This window comes from Gekko japonicus, unplaced genomic scaffold (assembly GCF_001447785.1).
Source record: "Gekko japonicus isolate JY-2015 unplaced genomic scaffold, Gekko_japonicus_V1.1 scaffold2135, whole genome shotgun sequence".
NCBI classification, from domain to species: domain Eukaryota; kingdom Metazoa; phylum Chordata; class Lepidosauria; order Squamata; family Gekkonidae; genus Gekko; species Gekko japonicus.
Window position 1 is genome coordinate 144,548 of NW_015174902.1, and position 26,309 is coordinate 170,856.

A 26,309-nucleotide genomic window follows, 5' to 3' on the forward strand; every position below is an offset into this window, starting at 1 on the left:
AGACTTTCTCTGCTCAGCTGATGCTAACCAATCATATTGTTTGGAGCAGTCTGTCACTCAAGGCTTTCTGTTTCTGTGAAGAATTAACCTTTCACAGTTCTTTAGCTGAAAGCACAGCACTTTTAAGCCTCTTTAAAAGTGCAGTCCGTCACAGTATCTCATTGATTTTTTCCAATTTCACCATGTTTCTGAGATATCTACTACATGCTAATTGTCATTGAGCCCCAAGCACTCCAGCTCCCCATCATCTAGGCTTGGAAACTTCTAGCACTGGCATATAGAAACCTATAATGTGTTTCTGTGTCCAGTAACCCTTGCCTCCTTTGGCCCCTTAGGATCAACACATAGTCCTCTTTCGCCTCCTACCCTCACTCCCAAATCCTATTATGTTCCTATCAATATCACCCTGACTGCACAATCATCCCTTTGGACTAACTTGTCCCCAAAAGGAGGCTCTTGTTGGCTTTCCCCATGGGATTAGTTTAAAAGCTGATCTGCCACTTTTTTGATATTAAGCACCAGCAGCCTGGTTCCCTTTTGGTTCAAGAAGAAGAAGAGATTGGATTTATACCCCGCCCTTCACAACCCAAAGGTGTCTCAGAGCAGCTTACAAACTCCTTTCCCTTCCCTTCCTCACAACAGACACCCTGTGAGGTGGGTGGGGCAGAGAGAGCTCTGACAGAAACGGCTCTTTTTCAAGAACAGCCCTTATCAGAACTATGGCTTGCCTAAGGTCATCCAGCCAGGTGCAAGTGGAGGAGTGGGGAATCAAACCCGGTTCTCCCAGATTAGAGTCCGCGCATTTAACCACTACACCAAACTGGCTCTCTTGTCTCTTTTGTACAGGTTCAGCTTGTCCCAGAAAGTTCTCCAGTGCCTAACAACTCTAAACCCTTCTTCCTGGCACCACTTTCTTTTTCATGCACTGAGACCCCTGAGCCATGCCTGTCTGTCCGGCCTTGTGCATAGAACCAGTAGCACTTCTGAGAATGCTACCTCTAGAGTCTTGGCCTTTATCTTTCTGCCTAGTAACCTACATTTTTCCTCCAGTGACTACATTTTCCAATGTCACTGATGCCGATGTGCACCACTACTGCTTCTGACTCATCCTCAGCACTATCAAACTATCTAGACAGCGCATGACCTGTAACCTTTGCATCATGCAGTCAAAATGCCTGTCACAGACCCCTCTCTCTATAGTCCCAATAACCGAATCACCTACTTCCAAAAGTCCACCTCCCCCCAACCCCAGAGGGGTATCCTTGGTACAAAAGGATATTGGTTCATCATCCAAGGTCCCTTCTAAGGGATCATGTCCTTTTTCAGACTGACACTCTCCAACCTCAAGACTCTCACTCTCCACAACAACAGAAGAACTGTCAGCAGAGGAGTGGGACTGTTCTGGTAAATCCCTGATGGTCTCTTCCCCAGACCTCTCTCTCTGTCTCAGCTTCTCCAAGTCAGCTACCCTATGCTCAAGGGAATGAACCTGCTCCCTGAGAGTCAAGAGTTCCATGCATAAAGCACACACTCATGATATCCACTCAGTAGGTAGATGTGGCACTCCCTGCAAAATACTAAATAGCACCCACTCCCCTGCTGGCTTTTTATCTTCATACCTGGTTAGTTGTTAAAAGCTATTTTAGGGTGAAATGGGGTATTCACTTTAATTTGTGTGGATTTTCATAGCAGGAAGGATATTGAAGCACATCACACTCCTTGCTGATTTGGAGTCTTTATGTCTCTTGTCAGGAAACAACGAGAGGGGTTCGCTACTGCTCCCTCTCAACCTTCCACACTGAATTCCCAAGCTTAACTCTCCTGTTAGAAGCCCTGTTCAAAGTACTGTTTTGCAAGCCCCACAGGGAGCATTGCTTTATGGATGAGAGCTGTGGCTCTACCCCAGAAGCCAGACAACAGCAGGCAGCTCATTTAAGCAGAAGGCCCTCCCAGCAGAACCAATGTGCTTCTAATGCACTCACCAAAAGCTAGGAGGTTTTCACACAGACACACCCCAAACAGCTCAGAAACTTCAAGCAAGCAGACACACACTTCTTCACCTCTTGCACCAATCCCAAGCTCAACTCCCCTGTTTGAAGCTCTGGTTTCAAGCCCCAGGATCAAGCCCCACGGGGATCTTGTGTGCCTTTTACAGGGTCAGCCCTCTAATCCACACTCTGCCATGGAAGCTCACTGAGTGCCCTTGGGCAAATTGTCACCCTAAGTTACCTCACAGGGCTGTTGTGATAATAAAACAGAGGAGAATGATGTAAGCAACTTTGAGACCCCATTGTGCTGAAAAGTGGTCCCTTAACATATATATCAAGTAAATAAATAACACAGCTGAAGATAGTGAGGCAGATAAAAGGTATGTTGGCAGGTAGCTGAAAAGTAGAGAAGGAAGCTGGAAACATTGAGAGGTTATGGGAGCTTTCAGTGACGGGAAAGAGGAAATGATGGGGGAGGGGAAATGAGATGTCCTACACAAGTCCTTGTGGGTCACCCACTTGCTGGTCCATATTTTTTTTAGTTAAAATAGAAGTGACCCAAGTCTTCTGCTGCTCTTTAAAAAGAACAGACAGACTGTATTGATTTCCTATTACTTCAGAAAGCAAAAATCTCCTTTCTAACGTGCACAAGCAGAAACACACAAAACCCCAGAGAAAATGGTAGAATGTAACCCTGGACTGACATTTTCTATTATGAAATTAATTTGCAATGAGGATTGATAAGATTATCTGCCAAAGGCATTCGTAATAAACTGATATTAAATTGCTTCATGCTTTGAGTGCATAACTACATTACCAGTGTCAACCATAACAGAGCACTCCATCTTTGTACAGTTTGACACTGTCGATTCTATGAAAGCATTCAAGTGTGACATATGTCTTCAATTTTCCAATTTTTGCAGAGCCATTTAGAAATAAATTTGTATTGAAAACCCATGAGAAATTTCAGTTAAGGAGCAATAAAACTTCTAAGTAATGTGAGGCTTTCAAACCTTTTTGTAATTCTTGCTGATATTGTGATAGACAGCAACCTTTCTATGACACACTTCCAAACAGATTGACACTTCTCTCTAAATCCTTCTAGAAAGAACTCAGCCTTTCTTTTCCAGATGCCAGGAGAAAAGTGGGATGTTAAGTATGTTAAACGAATAAAACTTTGAGAAGTGTGGCTGTTCATTTAACAGTTTCTCTTTCAGAAATAAGCACCAGATGATAGCAAACAGTAAGTTTAACACCAAACATGACTATCAATCTGGGTTAAAATACCCAAATGCCTGCAAATTTTTGGTAAGGTTAAGTGCTGCAGTTGTTGCCTCTTTCTTCTTAATTCTACTTCTTCCTGAGACAGTTAATGAAGTAGCATGAAAGTTGTTCAAGTCTTCTCTCAAGGTGGTAAGTTTTGACACTGAATACTATGTTCATATAGAACTATGTTCAAACAATATTAACCTTACATGAAAGCAGTGGTGGTAATTCCCCACTATGGAACTATTTTACATCAATCATTAAATATTATAGATCAGTCTAGCTCCTGTTTGTTTAAGTATCTGTCTGTGTGCATTTGGCCGACAAGCATATATAACTCTGCAGCACAACTGTGACCAAACTAGTAGTCATGAAATAGCACTGTCTACAACAAAAGCATCATTCTCTATATGGATTTTAGGAGGACTTTACAAGCAGATTTTTAAATAGTTTACATGCATGCTCTTGAGAACAGCCAAAAAGTAGAGTTTTGTATATTACCACCACACAGGTTGATACCGAAAATACCAAAAACCATACCAAGAAGCACCATTTAGTAAAATTATTACTACTTACCTTCCCTTGCTGCATCGAACAATCCACACATCCCACTTGTGTGTTGCCATGTTTTGCTCCAGGAATTATTTGTAATCTTTCAAAGTCAGTCCCCAATATCACAATATCACAGCCTGATGCATATGCCTACAAAAGAATGAGAAAGCAGAATATTTCTTTTTTTAAAAAAATACTATTAAGAGGAAAGGATAGTTACGCAACCATTAACTCATGGGTGGCCAAACTGTGGCTTGGAAGCCCACATGTGGCTCTTTCACACATACTGTGCAGCTCCTGGAAGGGCGGCTGGGAAAGCAAAGGGGAGGCATGCCTAGGGTTGCCAAATAATTCTTCGCCGGGAGCAGGGGGCTCCCGGCCAGCGTCGGGTGAGTGCGCGCGCGCAAAGCGTGCACGCGCACACGTCACCTGGAAGTGACGTAGGCACGCTGGGCTCGCTGGGGGCGGGGCCACGGCCATAAAAGGGAAAACCACCCCCAGCATGCCCACGTCACTTCCTAGAAACATTTTATCATATGTGATGGACTTGTGATAAAGCCAAAAAATCTGGATGCAAATACATTTACAAATACCAAAGATCTTTAAAATGAATATACAAATGAAACCGGAAGCTTTTCTGTTATAGAATCATAGATTTGGAAGGGGCCATACAGACCATCTAGTCCAACCCCCTGCCCAATGCAGGACCAGCCTAAAGCATCTCTGACAAATATTCGTCCAGCCTCTTCTTGAAAGCTGCCAGTGAAGGGGAGCTAACCACCTCCCTACGCAGCTGATTCCACCTTTGAACCACTCTGACTGTGAAAAGGTTTTTCCTAATATCCAGCCGATACCTTTCTGCATGTAATTTCAACCCGTTGCTTTGGGTCCTATCCTCTGCTGCCAACTAGAACAGCTCCTTGCCCTCCTCCAAATGACAGCCTTTCAAATATTTCAAGAGAGAAATCATGTCCCCCCCCCCATCTCCTCTTCTCCAAACATTCCCAAGGCCCTTAGCCTTTCCTCATAGGGCTCAGTCTCTTCTCTTAGGACCAATGGACAGACAACTTGAAAATAGTCATGGAACTTTGTTTTTATATATGGTTACAGCAGCAAAGTTACTCTATGCACAGAACTGGAAATCTATAAAAAATACCTACAATAGAAGAATGGTGGTTGAAGATGTTGGAATGAGCAAAAATGGCTAAACTGACTTCTTTGATTAAAGAAAAAAACATTATTTACTTGTATTGCTAGCTGGAAGCCACTTACTGACTTTCTACAGGCAAAGGGAAAAAATTGAGTTGATGATATGTGGATTTGATGAATAAGAACATGTAAATAAGTTTATATAACATAGAGGGAAGATGTTGGGTGAGCAGGTTATGATTAAAAGGAATAAGTTGAATTGTTGTAATAAGTGATTCTATTTTGCTTTGTTACTAAGATATTTTTGGAATTGGTTAAATTGTAAAGACATGTTTCTCTGCTTTATTTTCCTTTTCTTCTTTCCTTTTCTATTGTTTATATTTTTTCTTGTTCTTTTTATATATGCATGAAAAGCTTTTAATAAATATATTGATACAAAAAGGCAGATGAAAGAGAAGAGCCAGACAAACTGCATGCAGATCCAAAAGACTGATGCTGAGGGAAGCTTCTTGATGGTACCAGGTCCCCTGCACGTGGCCCAGTATGCAATGGGTTCCCCAACCCATCAGGTTGGCGTCTGTTGTGATCTGTAGGTCTGTGGTCACTTGGAAGGGTTTGCCTACAAGCAAGTGATTCTTGGTTGTCCACCAAAGGAGTCCTTCCTGAGATGCTGACTGAGGCTGATTCTGATATGCTTTCGCAGGGCTATGAACCTCTGATATGGCAATAGCATCCACTGAAGGACCCCAAAAGTGTGCCTGGGCTCAAGGGGCTGTTTTGATAGCTGCAACTATGTAACCTAGCAGATGCACTAGGATCATCAAGTCCATTGATTTCACAGAGTGAAACTGTTTCATGGTCTGAACAATCGTCTCTGCTCTGTCTAGTGGAAGAGACACTTTTTTCTGCATTGAATCTATCACTGACCCCAAACACATGATGACCTGGCAGGCACTAGTTGGCTCTTCTGGAAGCCATGACTATCCCGGAGTGCCCACCTTTGTGAAAGTCACCTTATAAGGAGGTCATTGAGATAGGAATGGATATGGATTCCTTTGAGACGCAGGATTGAAACAAGTGAGATGATCAGTTCTGTTTATATCTGGGGTGCTGATGCCAACCCAAATGACATGGCCCTGAACTGGAAATGATTTTGACTGAAGATGAATCTCAGATACTGTCTGTCCCAGGGAGTTATGGGCACGTGAAGATATGCCTCAGTCAAATTGACGGAGGCCATGAAGTCTTCCAGCTGCAGGGCTTCCACAATGGTCTTCAAGGTCTCCATTTTGAACTTCCTGTCCCTCACAAACCTGTTCAGGAATTTAAGGTCAAGGATAGCCTTCCAGTACCTGTGAAATAACAGAATAGATGCCTAAGAACCTTTGTGACAATGACACAGGTTCGATGGTGGTGATCTCCAGCAAATGTCTGATGGCATCCTTTGTGTCCTGTCTCTTGATGGGGCAGTGAGGGACTGGTGAGCTCAGGAATCTGTTGTGAGGTGGGCTGACAAATTCTATTGAAGAGCAATGGGTCATGGTTTCTTTTACCCATTTGTCGGTGACTGGTACATTCCAGCCTTGAAGGAATTTTTGTAGTCGTTCCCCCACTGGAGCTAGCCTGGTATCACTTTGGTTGTTGCCGCTGTTTTACTCCCTTACTGGAAGCTGGTGCTTAGGCTGAGCTGTAGTATTGACATGTGGCTCTGAAGTTAGGCTTGGATTTGGTCCATGACTGCTGCTTGAAGTCTGATCTAAATTGTGGAAGTGTTCTGTAAGAATGAAAGGACTGTGAACCATATTTTTTCTGCCATCTGTCCTCCCTTTTATAGGTGAACAGCATGACCTTCTTCTTGTCCTTGGTCTCGATTAAGATGTCCTCTAGGTTATCTGCAAATAGCTTGCCACCCAGAAAGACTAAGATGTCTCGTGAGACTTAGAAAGGAAGCCCACATTCCAGGGCTTGAACCAGAGATGTCTTCTGGTTACCACTGTGGTAGCCACTGCCCTTGCTGAGAACTTGATTGTGTCCAGGCTAGCACCAGACATGAAAGCTGCTGCCCCCTCCAGACTGTGTGTGTTACTTGACAGGTGCTGATTTAAATGAGGTATTCTAGGGACAACTTACAAATCCACGTGTATGAGGCTCTTGCCATCAGAGAAGTGGAATATCTCAAATAATTTTTATATATATTTTTATATTTTTACTATTTATTCACCAAATATTATTTATCATATAAGCCTTAATACATAGAATCATATATCAAAACATCTAAGTATCGTCTCTTAATATATCACAAAAGATATTGTACAACCCCTTTATTACTATCAGTCTTCCTTAATTATACAAAAGTTTTAAGAGGGAGGACACTCCTTTGTTTTGAATAAGTGCTCAGTCTTCCTCCAACAGAGGTCCAGATATCCTCCTGTTTCAGTGTCTTCCTCATGGAGTTCAACGGATATTTCCAAGCACTTTTTGGTATTTTGGTATTTCCTACTTACCGTAGGTCCTATTTTGGTTTTGTGAATCAGAGAAGTGGAAGCAGAAGCTTTAATGGAGAAGGCAATGACCTCATTGGCTCTACAGAGAGTTGAGTCACGTTTTTCAATCACTGGGATCTTTAAGGGTGCACTCTCTCTCTTTTGGAAAAGCCACCCTGATGCTAAGCTAGCCACAAGAGCATCTACCACTGGAACTTTCAGTAAGCTGGCTACCTTGGGAGGAAAAGAGTAGATTCTTTTTAGCCTGTCCAGAATGTAAACTGTTATTGATAGGATCTGACCATTCCACATTTATCTCAGTTTTTAAAAAGGAAGGGAAGGGGAAAATTGAACCCAGCTTTCTAACCCTAGAGAATACCTCAGGGGCTCCTTTATGGTCACCATCATCATCCTGTTCCTCTTGTGGGGTCTACCTTAGGAGCAGAAAACTGTAGGATTTTTAATGTTTTATATAAGAGAGCAGCAAGTTCCTCATGAGAAAAAAGGCAGTGAGTTGGCTTGCTTTGCTGAGGGACTTCATCCTCAGACAACTGGCCTTCCTCTTTATCCAGATCTGAATCAGAACCCTCAGAACCTACAGATCTGTAGCCTGAGAAAGTTGAATAATTGCTCCTAATGGGAAAGGTGCTTTTACAGGCAGCCTTTGTCGGCCAAGAAGAGCACTGGTGTTTCTGTGTCTAGAGGGCCTTGAAGTAGTTAATTTTTGAAGGTGTTTGACTGGGGGGGGACTCACGTCATCTTTCCCAATTTGGTGTAGTGATTAAGTGCAGTGATTTGGTGTAGTGATTAAGTGCGCAGACTCTAATCTGGGAGAACCGAGTTTGATTCACCACTCCTCCACTTGCACCTGGCTGGATGACCTTGGGCAAGCCATAGTTCTGATAAGAGCTGTTCTTGAAAAACAGCAGTTTCTCTCAGAGCTCTCTCAGCCCCACCTACCTCACAGGGTGTCTGTTGTGGGGAGGGGAAGGGAAAGGAGTCTGTAAGCTGCTCTGAGACACCTTTGGGTAGTGAAGGGCGGGGTATAAATCCAATCTCCTCTTCTTCTCTTCTTCTTCTTCCCAGGGGGGTAAAATAAGCTTTTTCCTCCTTCTCTAACTGGTTGGAGACAAGTTGTTCTAGGCAGTCGTGGAAGCCTGGTGGGACAACAAAGGGCTCTGCCCCTGGTGGGAAGCTATTGTCTCCCTTCAACTCACATCTCTGACAGCTGCAGAAGACTGCATTGAGCAGACCTGATGGGCAGATACAGGCCACCCCTGCAGATTAGTAGAGGGTGAAGCAAAAATCAAGCCTGCTTCTTCATGATCCAAGCCAGACGATTTGTGACCTATTGCTCTCTCCAGGACTCTGCTGTGGTGGGACAGCTGATCAAGCAGGCTTGCAGAGATTTCCTACTCTGGGAATCACCTCCCCCAACTCCCCCTCAGAGGAGGTCCCATGATTGGAGACCTCAGGTGCAGACACTGCCATGACTGAAGCAGCGGGCAAAAGGCAAATAGACTTGGGAAGATGAGGCCAGAAGATTTTGTTTGTTTTTTAAACAAAGGGAAAGGCACACAAGTGGAAAGAGAAAAACAAAGTGCAACCAAAGGAGCTCCTTAAAGGAAAATCTCAGGAGCTCTCTGAATCCACTGCTCTTTCAGGCAGAGATGGAAAGTGAAATCAATTTCCTGCATCCAGGGATTGTGGGAAGAGGAACCCAAGAGTATCAGAATGTCCTTCCCCCTCAAGACAGAAGTATATTTTTCTTGCACTACATCACTGTGCAAAGTATACTTTATTGTATTTAGAACCGCCAGGGAGGCATCAAAGCCGGGAAGTACCAATGTTGACATTGAACAGAAGTGAGACACGATGAACTTAGAGAGACATGATCACACACATATGCTGAAGGAGTACTACTAATTGAACAGCAGCAGCAACACAGGGTACATTAAACAAACAGCAAGAAGTTCCTTAACATTTATTAAATCCTTTAAGGAATGGGTTACTTTATAATACATTTATACAATGTCATTTGACTGCATTAAACGACTAGTAATACCAATTGTGCTATTATGGCTACCATTTGCACAATGATCCTCAGATAAACAGAAAAGCACTAAACTGTGCTTGCCCAATCAAAAAAGAAAAAGAAAAAAGAACGAAAAAAAGAGGTCAATTTACAACTCTAAATGAAAGAATCAATGTGATAATCCACTTCACTGTCCTGGACCCACTAAAGCTGAACTTCTGTGCTGCTAACATGAAAAATGTCACTTTATATGTAATGTGTTTATTCAGATTCAACAAGTGATAACCTGATTTATCCAATCACATTCACTTCACATGATTTCATAAACACACACTGCCACTGAACAAATGCAAAAAATTATATAATATAAAATAAAGCAGATGTCAAGCTTTGGATTTCAAATAATGCTTTCCAAATTGGCCAGTGTTTAACAACTTGCCAGAAGTTTCATTTTATGCAACATATGTTGCATGTCATTCTGCTGTTAAAAACTAAGGCTAAAATAAGTTATTTTGTTCAAAGATTTATTGAAGAATGTATCATTCTTTAAAGCTTACTTTTTTTTGTAATTAGTGTGTTGGTTTGAATGTATAACTGTTCTTATGACCTTTATGTATATTTTTATTGTTATATTTGTTGTATTGTTTTAATCCTACCAATAAAATGTTAATGAGGGGGAAAAAAGAGAAAAAAAACTACAAAGAAAAAGAATGTTAATAACTAGCAGCTTTTAGCTGCTAAAAAAATAGCTAAAAATGAAATTCTAATATCCAGATACACCATACTTCTGATTACCAGATGCTATGGACGAGAGGTGAGGAGCTATATTTGCTTATGATCTGCCTGTGGGTTTGCCAGGGCATTTAACTGGCCACTACTGAGAACAGGCTGCTTTACCTGAACTATTCTAACAGGACAATTATCATGGCCTAATAATGCAATACAACTTGCTCTTTTGGTTGTTTACAACAATCATGAACAATTACCAGTATTCAAGGATTGTGTTTTCTTTATATAATCAATGAAATGAGGATTCAGTAACAGAAAGCAAGCTGGTATACAAACATTTTTTAAAAAATCACATGAACTGTTGTGCTGAATTCACTGTTAATGAAAAGCAACTATTACATACTCAATCAAATTGCTTAAAGAACTGCTTGACTGCGTTATTTTGTTCCCTCACATACTTCAGTGAAAAAACTATGTTAGTTGGCATACACAGAAATCTGGATGGATTCTGGAACCCTATCAGGCATTTGTTCAGAGGTTCTACCAACCAGCCTGACTCAGCTGTGAGGAAGAAATAGTGTGTTCAGGATATAGTTCAGTCCTTGGAGTTCTGGTTTACCACTGCCACATCGGTTCTCTCATTCTCTCATTGGAAGAGACTGCACCACCCATTGTAAGCTGCATTTACTGTCATGATAATTTATTATGTTCTGTAACCACTAAATTGGCTATGACTTATAACTAAAAAACAAATCATTATTACTGCACATGAACTGAAAGACTGCTGCAGGGACCCATATGCCCATAAATATGGCTTATGCTGAACTAGTCCTTTTGCTTCACCAACCACCTGTATCAGCACTTGTCTATCACTCTTTGAATGTGGATGGAAGCAAGAGCCCTATCTAAACCTAACTGCTTATAACCAAATGGGATTCACCTAACCTCTTTCTTCCTACTCAGCCTGTTGCCTCCCAGCCACCTGGTAAGAAAGACAGACTCTTTATAGATCACATCTGCTCCACCTCATCACCCTTCTATCCTATGCAGATTCTGTACTGAGTGCTTGAGAAAGTTGTACTAAGGCAGGACCTGTGGATTTATCCAACCACATTTTAAGAATACAAACCAGGTCATGCTCTGCACTCAGAATCAGTTTCTGGATTACAGTGGTTTTATTTAAGATCAACCTGGCATTAACTTCCCAACATAACTAAGGGACATAACTTTCCAACATACATAAGGGACCACCTTTTCCCGCATACGCCTTGAAGAGCTTTACACTCTAATAATCAACACACCTGCCGGTCCCTGGCCTAAAAGACACCCATCTAGCCTTGACCAGGGCCTTCTCTGCCCTGGCCCCCACCTGGTGGAACATGCTCCCCATCGAGATCAGGGCCCTGTGGGATCTTACTCAGTTCCACAGGTCCTGAAATATGGAGCTGTTCTGCCAGGCTTTTGGTTGAGGCAGCGGGCATCCACGTATGGCCTCCCCGAGGTTGCTGTCTCCTACCTGCCGGCCATCCATCTATCATCAACCGGCCATATCCATCTGTACTAATGGGTTGGAACTTTCACCAGTAGCTATAACTATTGATTTGAAATGTTTATATTGTGCTTTTAAACTTATTGTATTGTTGGAAGATGATGTGACCCGCCCTGAGCCCGTTTTTGGGATGGGCAGGATACAAATATGAAAAATAAATAAATAACTTTCAAGAACCAAAAGCCAACTTTGCAACCAGAGTCCAAGTCAAATATAAATAATTCCTGAACAGTTTTTGTGCATGTTAAAATACCATTGTGTACAGGAAGTGCCAGGCTAAGCAGCTAACATGTTGATGTACAGGTATAACAATGACAGTACATACCAAATTTCAAAAATTGCCAACCCCGCAAGCCAAAACGTCTCATGTTTATTTCTCATTCTGTTAAAAGTCTTGAAAATGTATCCGTTACATGCATATATATCACTATGTCTAACCTATATACACATATATTCTGCAGGACAATGACTTGTTCATTGAACACATTTAACAAAGAACCCAAACCTAATTTCGTAAAGATGTCCTTAGGTTTAATAGAAACCTATTAGACACCAAATTCAACATTATTCCCCAAACACAGAATTTTCCTCAAATGATCACTACACTGTCTTTTATTTAACAACATGTACTCGCTCCTCAACAATAGCATGAAGTTAGCTCACTACAGTACAGAGAACCATAAAGCTAAACTCCACAGAAAGGCTGGAGGGTCTTGTACTGTAAAACTAAGCAGACTCCACCTGGGCCAATGAATGACGTGCAACAAAGTGTTTTGTTTAGGACTAGGTCATCAAAAAGCAACTACAGAAATAAACTTTTAATTACTGATTGCAATCACATGTTTGAAATGAGATGCATCAGAATGGAAATGCCTCCAATACACTTTAATTCACTATGGGATGTAGTCACAAGGAGTATGACTTACCTAGCCAAAGTAGTAAAACCTCAAATGCTAAAAATGTGGTGCAAGGGACTAAAAATTCTGGTATTTTCTCCACCTATCCACAAGCTATTACCTAGCAATGTTATACTGGCTCTTAAAATATTGACCCTGATGACTGAGAATTTAAATGTTTTGTCACTGCTGACGTTTTACAAAAGTTGCAGGAATTAAAAGCCCATTTGGTATGATAAACACCACAGAAATCAATCAAAATATGCAGGCAGTCATGTTAGTTCATCTGGGGGGGAAATCAAAAGCAACAGTAGCACAATACATTTAAGAGAACCAATTAAAACATCACAAAGGAGCAAGTACGGTAGTTTGTCTTGCATTCACCAGAATTGGCTTCACACTAGATGTACTGAGAAAAAAACAAAAAGAAACAGGGGGTGTTGCTTGCTAGACATGAAAAAGCCAAAGTGTGTAGTTTTGCATCAGTCTAAAACAGAAAGAAAAGGAGCTCCGGCATGCAGCCTGATCCTATGCTTACCTTCTGAGAAGTAAACCCCAAATTAGAATAGATAAAACAGTATCCTTAATTAGGTTATACTGTGCTAGGTGCAAAGATGATCTCAGGTCATATCAGACCCACCAGGGCAAAGAAACAATCACTGCTCTACCTCTGAAAATATTAAGTCAGAAGTTTATTCAAACTTTTTTCTAGCAACTCGATGTACAACCTATCTGTAATGTTACAGCTTTGGTGTCTAAACTGCAGAGCTGCCTGGAAAAAAATAATCAAAGGTAATCATCTTCCACTTTCCCACCACTGACATACTGGGGGGAAGAGATGTTGAAGGTGGCCTTCCTTTACAATATTATTAAAAATATTGTATTATAAAAATAATATAATAATTGGACCAAAAAATGCAAGATGAAGAAGTTAAATCTTCAATGATAACTTGGGCTAGAAATGTAGGGCATATTATTGAATTGGTCAAATGGGAAAAAATGTGGCAAAATATGAGAAGGATGAAAGCAACTTTTATGAAAGAAAATCTTCTTAAAATGTTTCACCGCTGGCATTTAACCCCAGCAGTATTAGCACGATGTTATCCTGACCTTTAAAGCCCTGAATGGCCGGGGTCCGGCCTACCTAAGGGACCGCCTCTTCCCGTATGTTCCCTCAAGAGCACTATGATCAGGGAGTCTCTACCTCCTGGACGTTCCAGGCCCCCGAGATGTTAAGTTTGCCCATAATAGGGCCAGGGCATTTTCAGTGGCAGCTCCTACCTGGTGGAATGAGCTCCCAGGGGAGATCCGGGCCCTTCGGGACCTTGTGCAGTTCTGCAGGGCCTGCAAGACGGAGCTCTTCCGCCAGGCTTTTGAGTAGGAGCCACCACCGCCACTATTCCACCACCGTGGTACTGTTTCATCATTTACCCCTATTATGGGGGATATGTGACGCCTGGCGGAAGCGGGGAGAACGTCACTGCTGGAGCCCTCGCTATTTAATAAAGCTGGCTGTTGAATTGGGATTACTGTCCATCTTGGGGATTTATATACAGCATAATAGAGCACCTTAAATATTGTTATTAATTTTATTGTGGATGTGTAATATTGTTTTATTGTATTTTATCTATTTAACCCGGCAATAGCTGTTTGATAGCCACCCTGGGCCGCTTGGAAGGGCGGGATATAAATCCCTTAAAAAAACCCACCTTTCAGACAGATGTTGGAAATGTAAAGCTGAAAAGGGGACTTATTTCCATGCCTGGTGGACTTGTATCAAAACGTGAAGATTTTGGAAAGTGATCCATGATATCATTGTTCAGATAATTAAGAAGCCAATTCCATTTGATCCTGGGATATTCTTGTTAAATATTATGCCTGACAACCTCAAGAAGGTAGATGTACACCTGATTACCCACTTACGGCAACTAGGATGCTGTTCGCAAAATACTGGAAGCATGAAGATACACTGTCTGGAAAGGAATTTATAGTTAAAATTACAGAAATAGCAGAACTGGATAACTTAACAATGAAGCTTCATTTTACAGATGGTTAGAAAAGAATGTTTAGATGTCTATATAGATTCTTAGTAACGTGACTGAATGTGTTGTTGTCCAGAGCAGAGATATCCCTTTTTTTTAAGAATCCATTGTTTATGTTGTCTCTAATATCAATAAATATCATTCAAAAATATTGTATTATTGTTGCAAAGACCACCTCCAACATCGCCTCCCCCCAAAATGTCAATGGTGGCAATATGGAAACTAATTTTTAACTAATTCCATGCAGTAATTGTCTTGTATTCACTTGCTTATTCATTGGCTGTATAAGATGGAAACAAGGTGGAAAGAAGGAGATGAACTTTCAGCAAGTAAAGAAAAGCTCTTCCAAGTCACCTCTACAGTAAAAATGCCTTAAGCTATTTGTGATGTAATCACCTCAGCACAGCAACTCCAACAAGCAGTTAATGTTGACATTACGATGTTCTTGGACTATTTAGTCAACAGTACTTATGCTTACTCTTTCATTTTTAGAACTAGGAAGAACCAGTCAAACACTGATAAACAAGAATTTTATTTGATGATGCCATAGTAAAACATGGAGGGGGGAAAGTCCCCTACATTACTGCATGCACAAAGTCCTCCTTCAAGTCCTAGCATCTCTAGGTGAAGAGACTCAGGGTATTAGAACTATGAAAAATCTTCTGCATGAGACCTGGAGCTTGGTACTAGTCCAGTAGTCTGCCACAGTATAAAGCACTGAGGAAGTGAGCTCTGACTAACAAAATCTCGTGCTAAAATAAACGTTAATCTTTAAGATGCCATCCTACTTCTGTTTTACAGTGCAAAGCAGGTTCTATGCCTAGACTTGGAAAGTGAAAGCAATCTTCATAAATATTCGGGAAACTACTCTAGTTCAGGAAAAGGCTCCCATTTTTATCCTTAAATTGCTTTTTTAGCTTTTGGCTGTATGGTTTGCTTGTTTTAAACACATACACACATATTCTTATAGTGCAGACTGTTCTGTTCTGATCCATGTATGCTTAAATGTCACATAACCACTGTTTCAGTTTTGCCAAAGCTTAGAAATGAGGGTTAAGTACTCAGAATACAATGTAGAAAACCAGCTGTAATCTTTTTCTTACTACCTACTGTCCCTTTCCACCCAGACTCCAAAAGCATTTTGCACAGTGGCCCAGAAACAGGGAGGTACAGATCTAAGCAATGGATTAAACACAAATTAAACAACTCCTACCTAGAATGACATAGAATTTTCTGTGAAAACAGCTTCATTCTGTGCCCACAAAAGTCACTTCCAGATATTATGCATTACTTGCGATTTTCAGGTGCATCAAAAATTCAGGATGGGTCTTTGAGCTTTGTGGTACTAAAATTTGTAGCACAGCTTCAATGAAAACCAGCCCAAAGTATAAATTAAACAGCTCAGAGTTGCCCTCATCAATGCAATTCCTGCTTGGGTTGTCAGTATGGCATAGAACAGGCCATAATAACTGTGGCAGCATATGCTGTAAATCACTACCCAAAGGCTGCCTTTCTTACAAATTTTCAGAAGCAATAAATATTGTGTACATCAAATTGGATTAAGTACATTCTGTATCAATACAGAAAAGAGTATCTCTTGTTAATAATTTTATAAATTTCTTCTGTGAACCCTGTAAGCCAAGCAACATTTTTCCAGTCTCATCTGCATAAATGTCTATTCAGCAATAGTCCTGAAAAAGGCTCATCATCACCAGTATGTATTGCTGATTCCCATAACAGTCACTGGAACAAAGTCATATTATCCAGTATTTAAAGTCTAGACTACTGGTCCATCAAGCTCAATAGTGTCTACTCAGATTGGCATTAGGTCTCCATAATGTCAAGCAGAGGTATTTCACATCACCCCCTACCTGATCCTTTAAAACTGGAAATGCCAGGGCTTCGGCATGTTAAGCAAAGGCTCTAACACTGAGCCATAACCTTTGTCCTCCTCCACTTGTATGCATGCATGAAAAGTTTAAAATGACTTTCACACAGTTTTCCACATTTTTTTTACAGACTATGCTTCTTAAGCTCTCTGTGAAAAATATTACACAAACAAGCATGCAAAGTCTGTAGTATATAAAAGGCCAATGCAGACATCATATGTCCAAACATAGAGGAAGTGGGGCAGTCTTTACCTGTATATGGTATATGCAGGTGACAGGGCAGAGCCTTCCTCCTCTTTTGTGCTTTACTTCCCTGCAGTGTCTCATTTCTTAGGCTATCTCTAGTACTGGAACTGAGAAGGGCAAAAAAAGGGCTTGGAACAACCAATTAAGAGAAATTAATGTTCTAAGTCTCCTTCATGTACAACCCGTGAGACAGACTGTCACAGGCCCCTGCCACACGAGGGAAGAAAGGGACAGCCAAAGTGCGGCTTTTAAAAGCCACACCTAAATAGGCACGCGGCAACGGGATCATACAGATCCCGTGAGCTGCTGTGCATTTGCTCCCCGGCACGATCAGATGCCGGGGAGACGGGGAGAAAGGTACGGGAGTCTGCTGAACTGCGCATGTCAGAGCATGTGCAGTTCGGCGAGGAGCCGGTGATGCGCCGGCGAAAGAACACGCCGGCGATCCCACGGTCGGCGTTGCTGTGGCCGTTCGACAAGAACCACCTCAGTAGGTGGTTCTTTTTTGGTGCGGATTATTGCTGGAAGGGCCGGATCGGGACGGACACGGTACGCTTCCCAGATGTTGCGGTGGGATCGCACCCGTTTGCTCCACCCCCATTCTGTCCCTCTCCCGGCCCTAATCCTCTTGTGTGACTGTGGCCACAGTGTACATTTGATTTTTCTTTATATGTGTGTTGAATACATTCAACGTATGTACAGATGAATGTGTGATCAACAAGATGCCCATTCACTAACACGAACAGGGCAACTGTATAACTACCGTGGACACATGAAAAGAAACCATTTCTTCTAGCTTGCCCCTACATTGCATGAATTACACGAAGTCACATTTCAGAAGAGAAACAGCATTACATTTGATTTTTCTTTATATGTGTGTTGAATACATTCAACGTATGTACAGATGAATGTGTGATCAACAAGATGCCCATTCACTAACACGAACAGGGCAACTGTTTAACTACCGTGGACACATGAAAAGAAACCATTTCTTCTAGCTTGCCCCTACATTGCATGAACCTCTATTACACAAAGTCACATTTCAGAAGAGAAACAGCATTAAGAGACAACTTTTTAAAAAATGTATTCGCTCCCTTAAAATGTGTTAATGCTGTTTGTTTTTTATCTTGTTGATGTTTTTATGATTATTGTACATTGCCCAGAGCTCTGCAGTAGCAGGGATTGGTCGATTCAAAAATCTAAAATAGCAACAACAACTATTGAGGATCTACACATATTTTTAAATAAGACACATGCCAACACTACCTTGAACACATTTAGCAATGTAATACGGTGCAATTTTAATTTAATTTAATGTTTATGATCTATTCACTTCAGTGAAACTTTTAAGCTCCTAAAAATCTGAGAATAACAGCTATGTTTTAAGATCAGCTTGGGTAACCATTCACTTTTTAGGTGTTGTACAATCTATTATTAAAAGAGAAATGTTACAGAACTGATCAAAATACACCACGAAATAACTGGTTAAGTCTGGAATCTAGAGCGCCCATCCAGCAAGCCAGAACAAGGATGTCTTGAATGCAACACTGTAGTTATACAGTTTCAAACATCACAAAAATAATATGGCAAACACAAATTACAATAAAGTGGCACAGGTAACATATAGATGGGCAATGAAAACATACAATTATACTAAAACAAAGGATAATCTAAAAACAGATTATATAAAGCAATGACAAGTAAAACAAACAGAACTCTCCTGGAATACATGAGAACTCTGAAGTCTTTCCTAAGTGTTTATTATCTAGAAAAATAGCTAGTTGCTTCACTATTTGATAGCTTTTAAATATAGGGAGTAAATGTTATCTATATTGAAAATTCCCATCAGAAATAATTTAAAAATGACAATTTTTAAAGATAATGTAAGTATGGTGTACTATCATAAATACCATCAGCTATAAAATGATTTTAAAAATCTCTATCTGTTATATAGAAAATTCCTTTAAGTCTTGGTGTTAGTGCCAGACACTCGTTTTTATGCAAGTATGGGATATTTCATGACACAAATCACAAAGTTAATTTTCAAGCATTTTGTCTTTGGATACACAAACTCAGTTCTAAATGATGTATCAGATTCTAGCACACAGATAAACAGAACAAGCATTATTAAAAATCAAGAATAAAAGCAAGGCTCTAAAGACGCTGCCCATGGCCACAAGGATGGTTACAGAATGGCCAGTAGCATACACTGACAACTTCCTACATACCTAGGGCTCAATATAAGCTAGAACTGAGCTTCTGAACCTGTCCGAATGCTCGGCCTAAAAAGAAAACTGTAATAAGAGTTGACGGCCCCCTTTCTTTTGCAGCTGGGATTAAGAGTTATAAAATGAAGGCGAATTTAAACCCCATCGTCCCTCTCTTTGAAATTAACCTCAGTTCTTATGTGGTCGATTAGCGTCCAAAAGAATTGTTTTAGCAGTGCAGAGCAGCAGAAATGGTGCCGGGACGAAGGTGGGGGAAAGAAAGAAGAGGAAGGGGCGGGAGTTGAAGCCTTCACCTGGCGCGGCACAACGAAACCGACGGTCTGACCTCATATTTTTATTATTATTACCAACAAGGGCTCGACTCTGGTGGAACAGATGGATTCTATGTGTCTGTCTCAACAAGGCACCTGCCCAGCCAGCCGGTCCCCCTCCACCAGTTCCATCCCTGACGCACACCGCTTGCCCGCCCGCCTGGTCAGCCGCCCGGCTCTTCGTTAGCCGAGGCCAAGCCGTGCCCCAAGTGGGACAACAGACACGGACATCGCGGCATGGTCGGACCTTGAGGAGAGTGGAGGGGGAAATGAGGCGTGCGGCGAAGCAGTGCCGAGGTGAGAGAAGGAAGCTGAGAGGAGCCGGCAAGAAGACTCGCTCACCGTGAAGGGATGCCCTCCGACGCTTCCCACGGAGAAGCAGTTGTCCCCGGGGTTGACGGCCCCCGTCAGCACCTGGTGCAGGTTCATGGCGGGGCTCTCGCCTGCCTGCTCGGGCACAGGCCAGCCAACGCCACCGCGGACAGGGCGAAACTGAGGCAGCCGCGCGGCCGCTGTTAGTCCCGCAGGAGGAGGAGGCGGCGGCGGCGGCACATAACGTGGGGAGGGGTCTCTTCTCAAGCACCTCCCTCGTAGGCAGAGACGACGTCGCCGGCGTTCCTGTGGCGAGTACGCGCAGGAGGATGCGCGCGTTCCCTCTCTCTCCTGCCGACCCTCAGCCCCTCTCAGCTGGTTAACAGCTTGTGAACTGAATCCTCGCGAGAACTACGGAACCATGATGTCTTTCTTTTCGCCCAACCACTTCATTCTTCTCTTCCCCCCCTCCCTTTCCCGCTTCAGCTCTTGCACAAGGAGCGCGTGCGCAGATGCCTACGCAGCGACTGCGTGGCGTAAATACTTCTCTGTTGTGGGAGGGAGTCTCCTCGCCGCACAGGCGCATTTTTAGGAACGAAACGCCGGCGGAAATGGGAATGTGTGAGCAAGCGCAGAAAGAGTCATCTGAGGAGTTGAAACTTTTCATTCAATGCAGGGACCAGCTGGTGTCACGTGATTGTGGCTGCGGAGGCGGAAGTGTCGTGTAGACGGCAGTCTGGTTAAGGGCGGTAAAGGAGTCAGTACGTTTGGTTTCTGCAGGGTGGATATAGTTGTAGTTTGACCTCTAGCTGGTTCGATAAGGGGTAGTGTGGAGCCTGATCTGAGCAGATGATGAGCTAAAGCTACAATTTACGTCTTCTGTCTTTGTATGGGTGTGAGGGAAGTTAGAGCAGTGCTGCTAAGCATATCAACGTCTATTGTATTTCTACCCCGCCTGTCAAGCCAGAAGGCACCCGGACAGATCATAGTGGCGTCATTTTGCGTTTTGCTCTTACAGGCTGAGAGACGTTCTTTCCGTGTACCCCTCCCCGCCGGTCCAGATTGCGTGTGATCCATGGATAGCCGTAATTAGACAGTGACGATGAACTAGTTAAGGAGTACGAAAAAAACAAACTTCTCTCTCGCGAGGAGTTCATGATGGTGCATATAGTCCCCCTGTCCCAACGGGACCTTGAGATCCCCCGGAATTATAGTTTATCTCCAACGTACAGAGATCAGTTCTCGGGGGGACGGGGGGGGGACGGATACTTTGGAATGTGGACTCTATAGCACTGTACCCCACTGAGGTCCCTGTTCTCCCCAGGCTCCATCTCCAAATAGAGGTAACTGTCATAGCCAAGTAGGGATCTGTGCCCTAGTCTTCCCATTTAAAATCTTAACAGCGATACAACACTGGCTCTTAGTGGTTTTTGTGCTGACTGGATTTTCTTGCACTAGGTAGCCCTCCTTTTTGCTGAGAGAGTAAAAATTGTTGAAAGCATGCCTTGTATATTGTGTATAAGTTTATTCAAAGATGTTTATCCCTTGTCTTGATTCCTACCTTTCATAGTACAGATATGCAGCTGATGCTGGAAAAAGAGTAGTTTGTACAACTTATAATAGTAGTATCTGAGGTGAGATTTGAACTGGCAACGGCCTGAGTCACAGCTCAGTTAGGACTTCCTTTGTGTGTGCACATTTACAGTAAACTAATTATGGTGCAATCCTAAAGTGTGCTTTATTAAATATTGTTGAGAAGGATGTAACTGTTTAGGATTGCACTGTTAGAGGTCACTGGAAGCTTAAAAGAGGGGTGTAGGCAGAGTTTCTAAAACCCAATCACTGGGTTCCAGGGATTATTACTGTTAAGTCGCTCATTTAACAAAGTAGTCGGAGAGTGATTCAGCAAGAACACAACTTTATTCTTCAACTCGAACACAACTCCAACACGGATCAACATCTGATAGCCAGAACAGCCTTTACATTGCAGCTGTCCTGCTTTTAAACATTCCCAACTAATATAGCCACACCCACTGTACAAATACCAACCAATACGGTTGTTCACATAAGGACCAATCACGGATGTTCCCGCTCAGGGAGCTTGCTTGAAAGTGATTGGTTAGGTGCTTCCTGGGCTAGTAACACGATTGGATGGATTTGGATCCTAGCCCAGGACAAAGCTTTACATTACACTTCAATTAGATGTTTCACAACATATCATGCATTCAAGGCAGCTTTGAATACACTACAATTACAGTTCTTTTTCTACCCCAGTCAACCATAAAAAAGCAGACCCGCCACATCATTGTGATGATCTGTGTTTGCCTCACCATGTGCAGAGAAAAAAGTTTGCTTTGTAGTATATTTCTGCACTTCTTCCTACTGAATGTACACAATTGATACTTTGAAAAAGACAGAGAAATGTACTAAAATATATGAAATAGAGACTGTCCCCTATCTTTCCTCACATGACTCGGCAATAGTGTTCAAGTTTATTACGGTCATAGACCAGTATAATAGAAGACAAGTAAATACAGTTACAGGAGCAGTAAAATTATAAAATATATCGGCATCTAAAATTATAAATAGGATCTAAAAACGTTAAAATACAGAAATAATAAAATCAGAATTTTGATTAAAAATTAGGTTTAGGCCTATCTATCCTTTATCTCTTTCCTAGTTTGGTATGCCAACCAACCAAATTTGGCAACCATCCTAGTCAACTTTTGATTATCTCCTGCCAGCATAATTGACAAAAGTATCCTTCTATCACGACCTGGAAAGGAATTAACTATAGGCTTGATCAAAACTTCCCTGGTATTATGATATATGAGACAATCGAAAATTACATGTTCCAATGTTTCATCAGATCCCATCCCACAAATACAACTTTTCCTCAATGATCTAGTAAATCTGGCCTCCATTATGGCTGAGGGTAAGGCGTTGTATCTTAATAGGGTAAAAATTCTTCTATGATTGCTGATATCTAAATATTTGATGTAAGGTCTCACAGCTATCTTGTTAAGTGAACTTACATCAAATACAGGGCTCCTAATCCTGCTCACGTCCATCTGTCGTTCGACATCTAATATTCTTTGTTTTAGAACTGATCTAGCCCGATCGTGTCCCAAAGACAGAATAAACTGTTTTGAAAAACCATAACAGACCAGTTTATCTTCTATCTTTTTCCGCCATGAAGGAACAAAGTTATCTTGCATCATAGTATGGGAAAGGCCAATGGGTAAAAAAATCAATTTTAACCAATAGTAAAATGCAGCAATCCACAATCTTGCCTCGACCATAACCAGGCCAGCCTCTAAACGGATTGCAGCATTTGAAACGCTTGTTGGAACTTGAAATATAGCTCTTAAAAATTTCGATTGTGTTCTTTCAAGTAAGGTCAAGTTTGTCAGGAGAGACAAAGGAGCTCCATATAATAATTGGGGTAATACCTTTACAGTGAATAACTTAATGGCAGCTTCTAAGTTACGACCTCCTTTGGACCAGAAGAACCTTTGAATAGCTCCAGCACTTTTCTTTGCATTAGCTGACAGGTAATCAACATGGCCTTTCATATGACCGGACGACTGAAATACAACTCCAAGGTATCTATAGCAACGAACTTGCTCAATGGTACGAGAGTCAATAACCCATTTAAACATCCTAGGCCTATTGGCAAAAGCCATTATTTTAGTCTTCATATAATTTATCTCTAAGCAATTCTGATTACAGTATTGCATAAGAGCACACATAGCTCTCTTAAGTCCCCATGACTCGGCAATGGTGATCCATGCAATAGTCACTTCCAGGATTGATTACTGTAACTCACTCTGTGTGGGCCTACCCATGAACTTGATCTGGAAACTCCAGCTGGTACAAAACACAGTGGCGCGCCTGCTGTCTGGAATGCCTGTGCAGGCGCACATTTAACCAGTGCTACGCCAGTTGCATTGACTGCCAGTTGAATATCGGATCAGGTTCCAGGTTATGGTGTTAAACTTTAAGGTCCTTTGTGGCCAGGGACCAGCACATCTGCAGGACTGTCCCTCCCCGTGTATTCCCTACAGAGCCTTACGCCCTGCTGACAAGCACCAGCTAGTAGTCCCCAGCCCGTGAAACATTCATCTGACCTCAGCCAGGGCTCTTTTGGCCCTGGCCGCGTGAAACATGCCCCCAATTGACATCAGGGCCCTGCAGGACCTGTTACAATTCTGCAGGGCCTGTAAGATGGAGCTGTTCTGCCAAGCCTTTGGTTGAGGCAGCAGATGTCCAATAACGTTGGCCTCCCCTGCATCGGCCACCCATGGCGCTTGTATATCAACTATCGCCAACGATCCATTGCCCCTTCTACCATGAGGTCAGCATACTTTAGTATGTAATCAGTTGCTGAACTGTCAGTTAGGAGACTCAGATTATGGTGTGGATTACTTAATGTTTTTACTTATTTAACATTTTATTTCTTAATGACTATTTAACTTTTTAAACTGCTGCTGTATTGTGATATGTGAGCCACCCTGAGCCTGCTTGCAGGGTAGGGCAGGCTATAAGCGGCAATAAATAAATAAATATTAGGTACTAAACAAAATTTGAGTCCAGTGGCACCTTTAAGACCAACAAAGTTTAATTCTGGGTATAAGTGCATGCACACTTCTTCAGATATTATTAATTACTGTATTTTACTGTACTTTTCAGACAAAGATTGGTTCCCAAAATCTTACATACAACAATGTACATTTCAAATAAGCTCTAATAAAAGGTGTTTGGGCAAAGAGTTCTTAGGTCAAGGACAAGCATAATCACAAAATATGGATATCCTTACTGCATTAACATGTGGAATAGAATACTACTGAAATTGCATTCATTTATGAGTATCAGTCAGCATACTAGGCTGCTCTGTTGCAGTGCTGCTGAAGTTCCTGGTTGTTAAAACCTATAGTGTCCTGGTGATATAGGTCTAGCAAGGCTGATTGAAGAGTTTATCTTTTTCCACTCAGTTTTACTGAGTTTTCACAATGCTCACTTACTCTAGGAAATATAACTGGTAGGCCTATTCCACAAAATTACGTAAAGTTGTTAGGAACTGTGGCTTGTATCCAACCACAGGGCACTTGCAGTTTAAGAGAGGGCAGCTATTTTTGCCTATTAGAGTTTTTCAGTTTAAAAAAAGGTTGGGATTTTTTCCTGCAAACTGAACCGTAGTCCCTCTACCCTGTGGAGTTTGCGGGACCCCCCCCCCCCCCAAAAAAAAATCACATACACAATTATTATTAAAATGATTATCCTCATCCTAGTCATACTTGAAAATGTACTAATAAGTTGACACTCATGGCAGTGCTGAAGATCCTGTGGCCACTAAGGAAGAAAGCACATTTACTGGTCTTGATAAACAAGCAATCCATTTGGTGACAACTCTTGAGAGTGCAGCATAAGCAGCCAGTTATCTTTGTGTTAAATTCTGTGACCATTCAGAACAAACCCATGCATTCCATTGTCTATTTATGTCAAACCAGCCAGTATCACAGATCTCTATTCATTATTCAGAGCTAAATTACAGCTGTGTGGGATCTGATCTTGGATCAGGGCTGCATGGGGAAAGAGAGGATGATTAACCCACTTCTGCATAGCTTTACTAACTGAAGTCCTTTGCCTACACTATTCTATTATTTACCCTTTAAAGAAAGAAAAATCTTTAAAGGGGTGGTACAGTATGGGGAGACCGAATTAGTGAAACCATGTAGGAGAAAAAGGGTCTAACCTCTCTCTTCTCTACACATGGCTCCCACTCTAAATCAGGGTCCCCCACAGCTGAAAGCATTCCTCCAATGGGCTTCTAGTATCTAGTTGTTGTGCCAGAGGCCATTTTCTTGCCTGAGACAAGGGTTCTCTCAAATGGCTTTGGGTGGTCAAAAGATGCTCAACAAGCCAAGGCACTATGGCAATATAAATACACTTTAATTGCAGAAAATAAAACAAACCACAATATACATAAACTAGGAAAAAGGCCCGTTGTGGAAATAAATACGACATCTAGAAAGAGGCTCTGGGTGGGTGGCCCCGGCCTTGGGCACTCAGTGTCAGTTTGCTGTGGCGACCTCAGCAGGGTATAATGACACTGAGTCCACCATTTTCTCCAGAGGAACTGATCTCTGCTACCTAAAGAACAGTTGTAATTTTGAGTGATCTCCAGCCCTCACCTGGAGATTGGCAACAATGGTTCCCCAGAAGGGAATGGTTGGTTTGGAGGGTGGAGTCTATGGCTTTGTACCTGTCCGAGGTCCCACGCCTCCTGAAACCTCACCCTCTCCAGGCTCCATCCCTCACATCTCCAGGAATTTCCCACCTGGAGTTGGCAACCCTATCTCCTTCCCAGCCAATCATCAACCTACCTTTATTTCCCCCTCACTCTTCAGCTTTCCACACCTGCAGCCTCTCCCGTGCTCTGAAGCCCTGACTGCTACATCACATTGACTGTCATATGGGGGCCACCTCAGCAGCATATAAGGATACAGAGTCCACCATTTTCTCCAGGGGAACTGATCTCTGCCATCTGGAAAGCAGTTGTAATTCTGAGTGATCTCCAGCCCTCACCTGGAGATTGGACACATTTTAAACTGTTTAGAATGTTAGAGGCAAA

The 26,309-nt window shown here is 42.1% G+C and overlaps 1 protein-coding gene across 1 annotated transcript in view; it reads right to left on the reverse strand.

Annotated features, from left to right (window-relative positions):
• Nucleotides 1-19,904, reverse strand: part of DMXL1 (Dmx like 1) — a 157,746-nt gene extending 137,842 nt beyond the window's left edge. The window contains exons 1-2 of the mRNA XM_015424996.1: nucleotides 19,706-19,904; nucleotides 3,831-3,956 (exon numbers count right to left, since the gene is read on the reverse strand). Of these exons, the coding sequence (XP_015280482.1) occupies nucleotides 3,831-3,956; nucleotides 19,706-19,792 (213 nt within the window). The 5' untranslated portion in view covers nucleotides 19,793-19,904. The remainder of the gene's footprint in view (nucleotides 1-3,830; nucleotides 3,957-19,705) is intronic.
• Nucleotides 19,905-26,309: the final 6,405 nt, after the last annotated feature.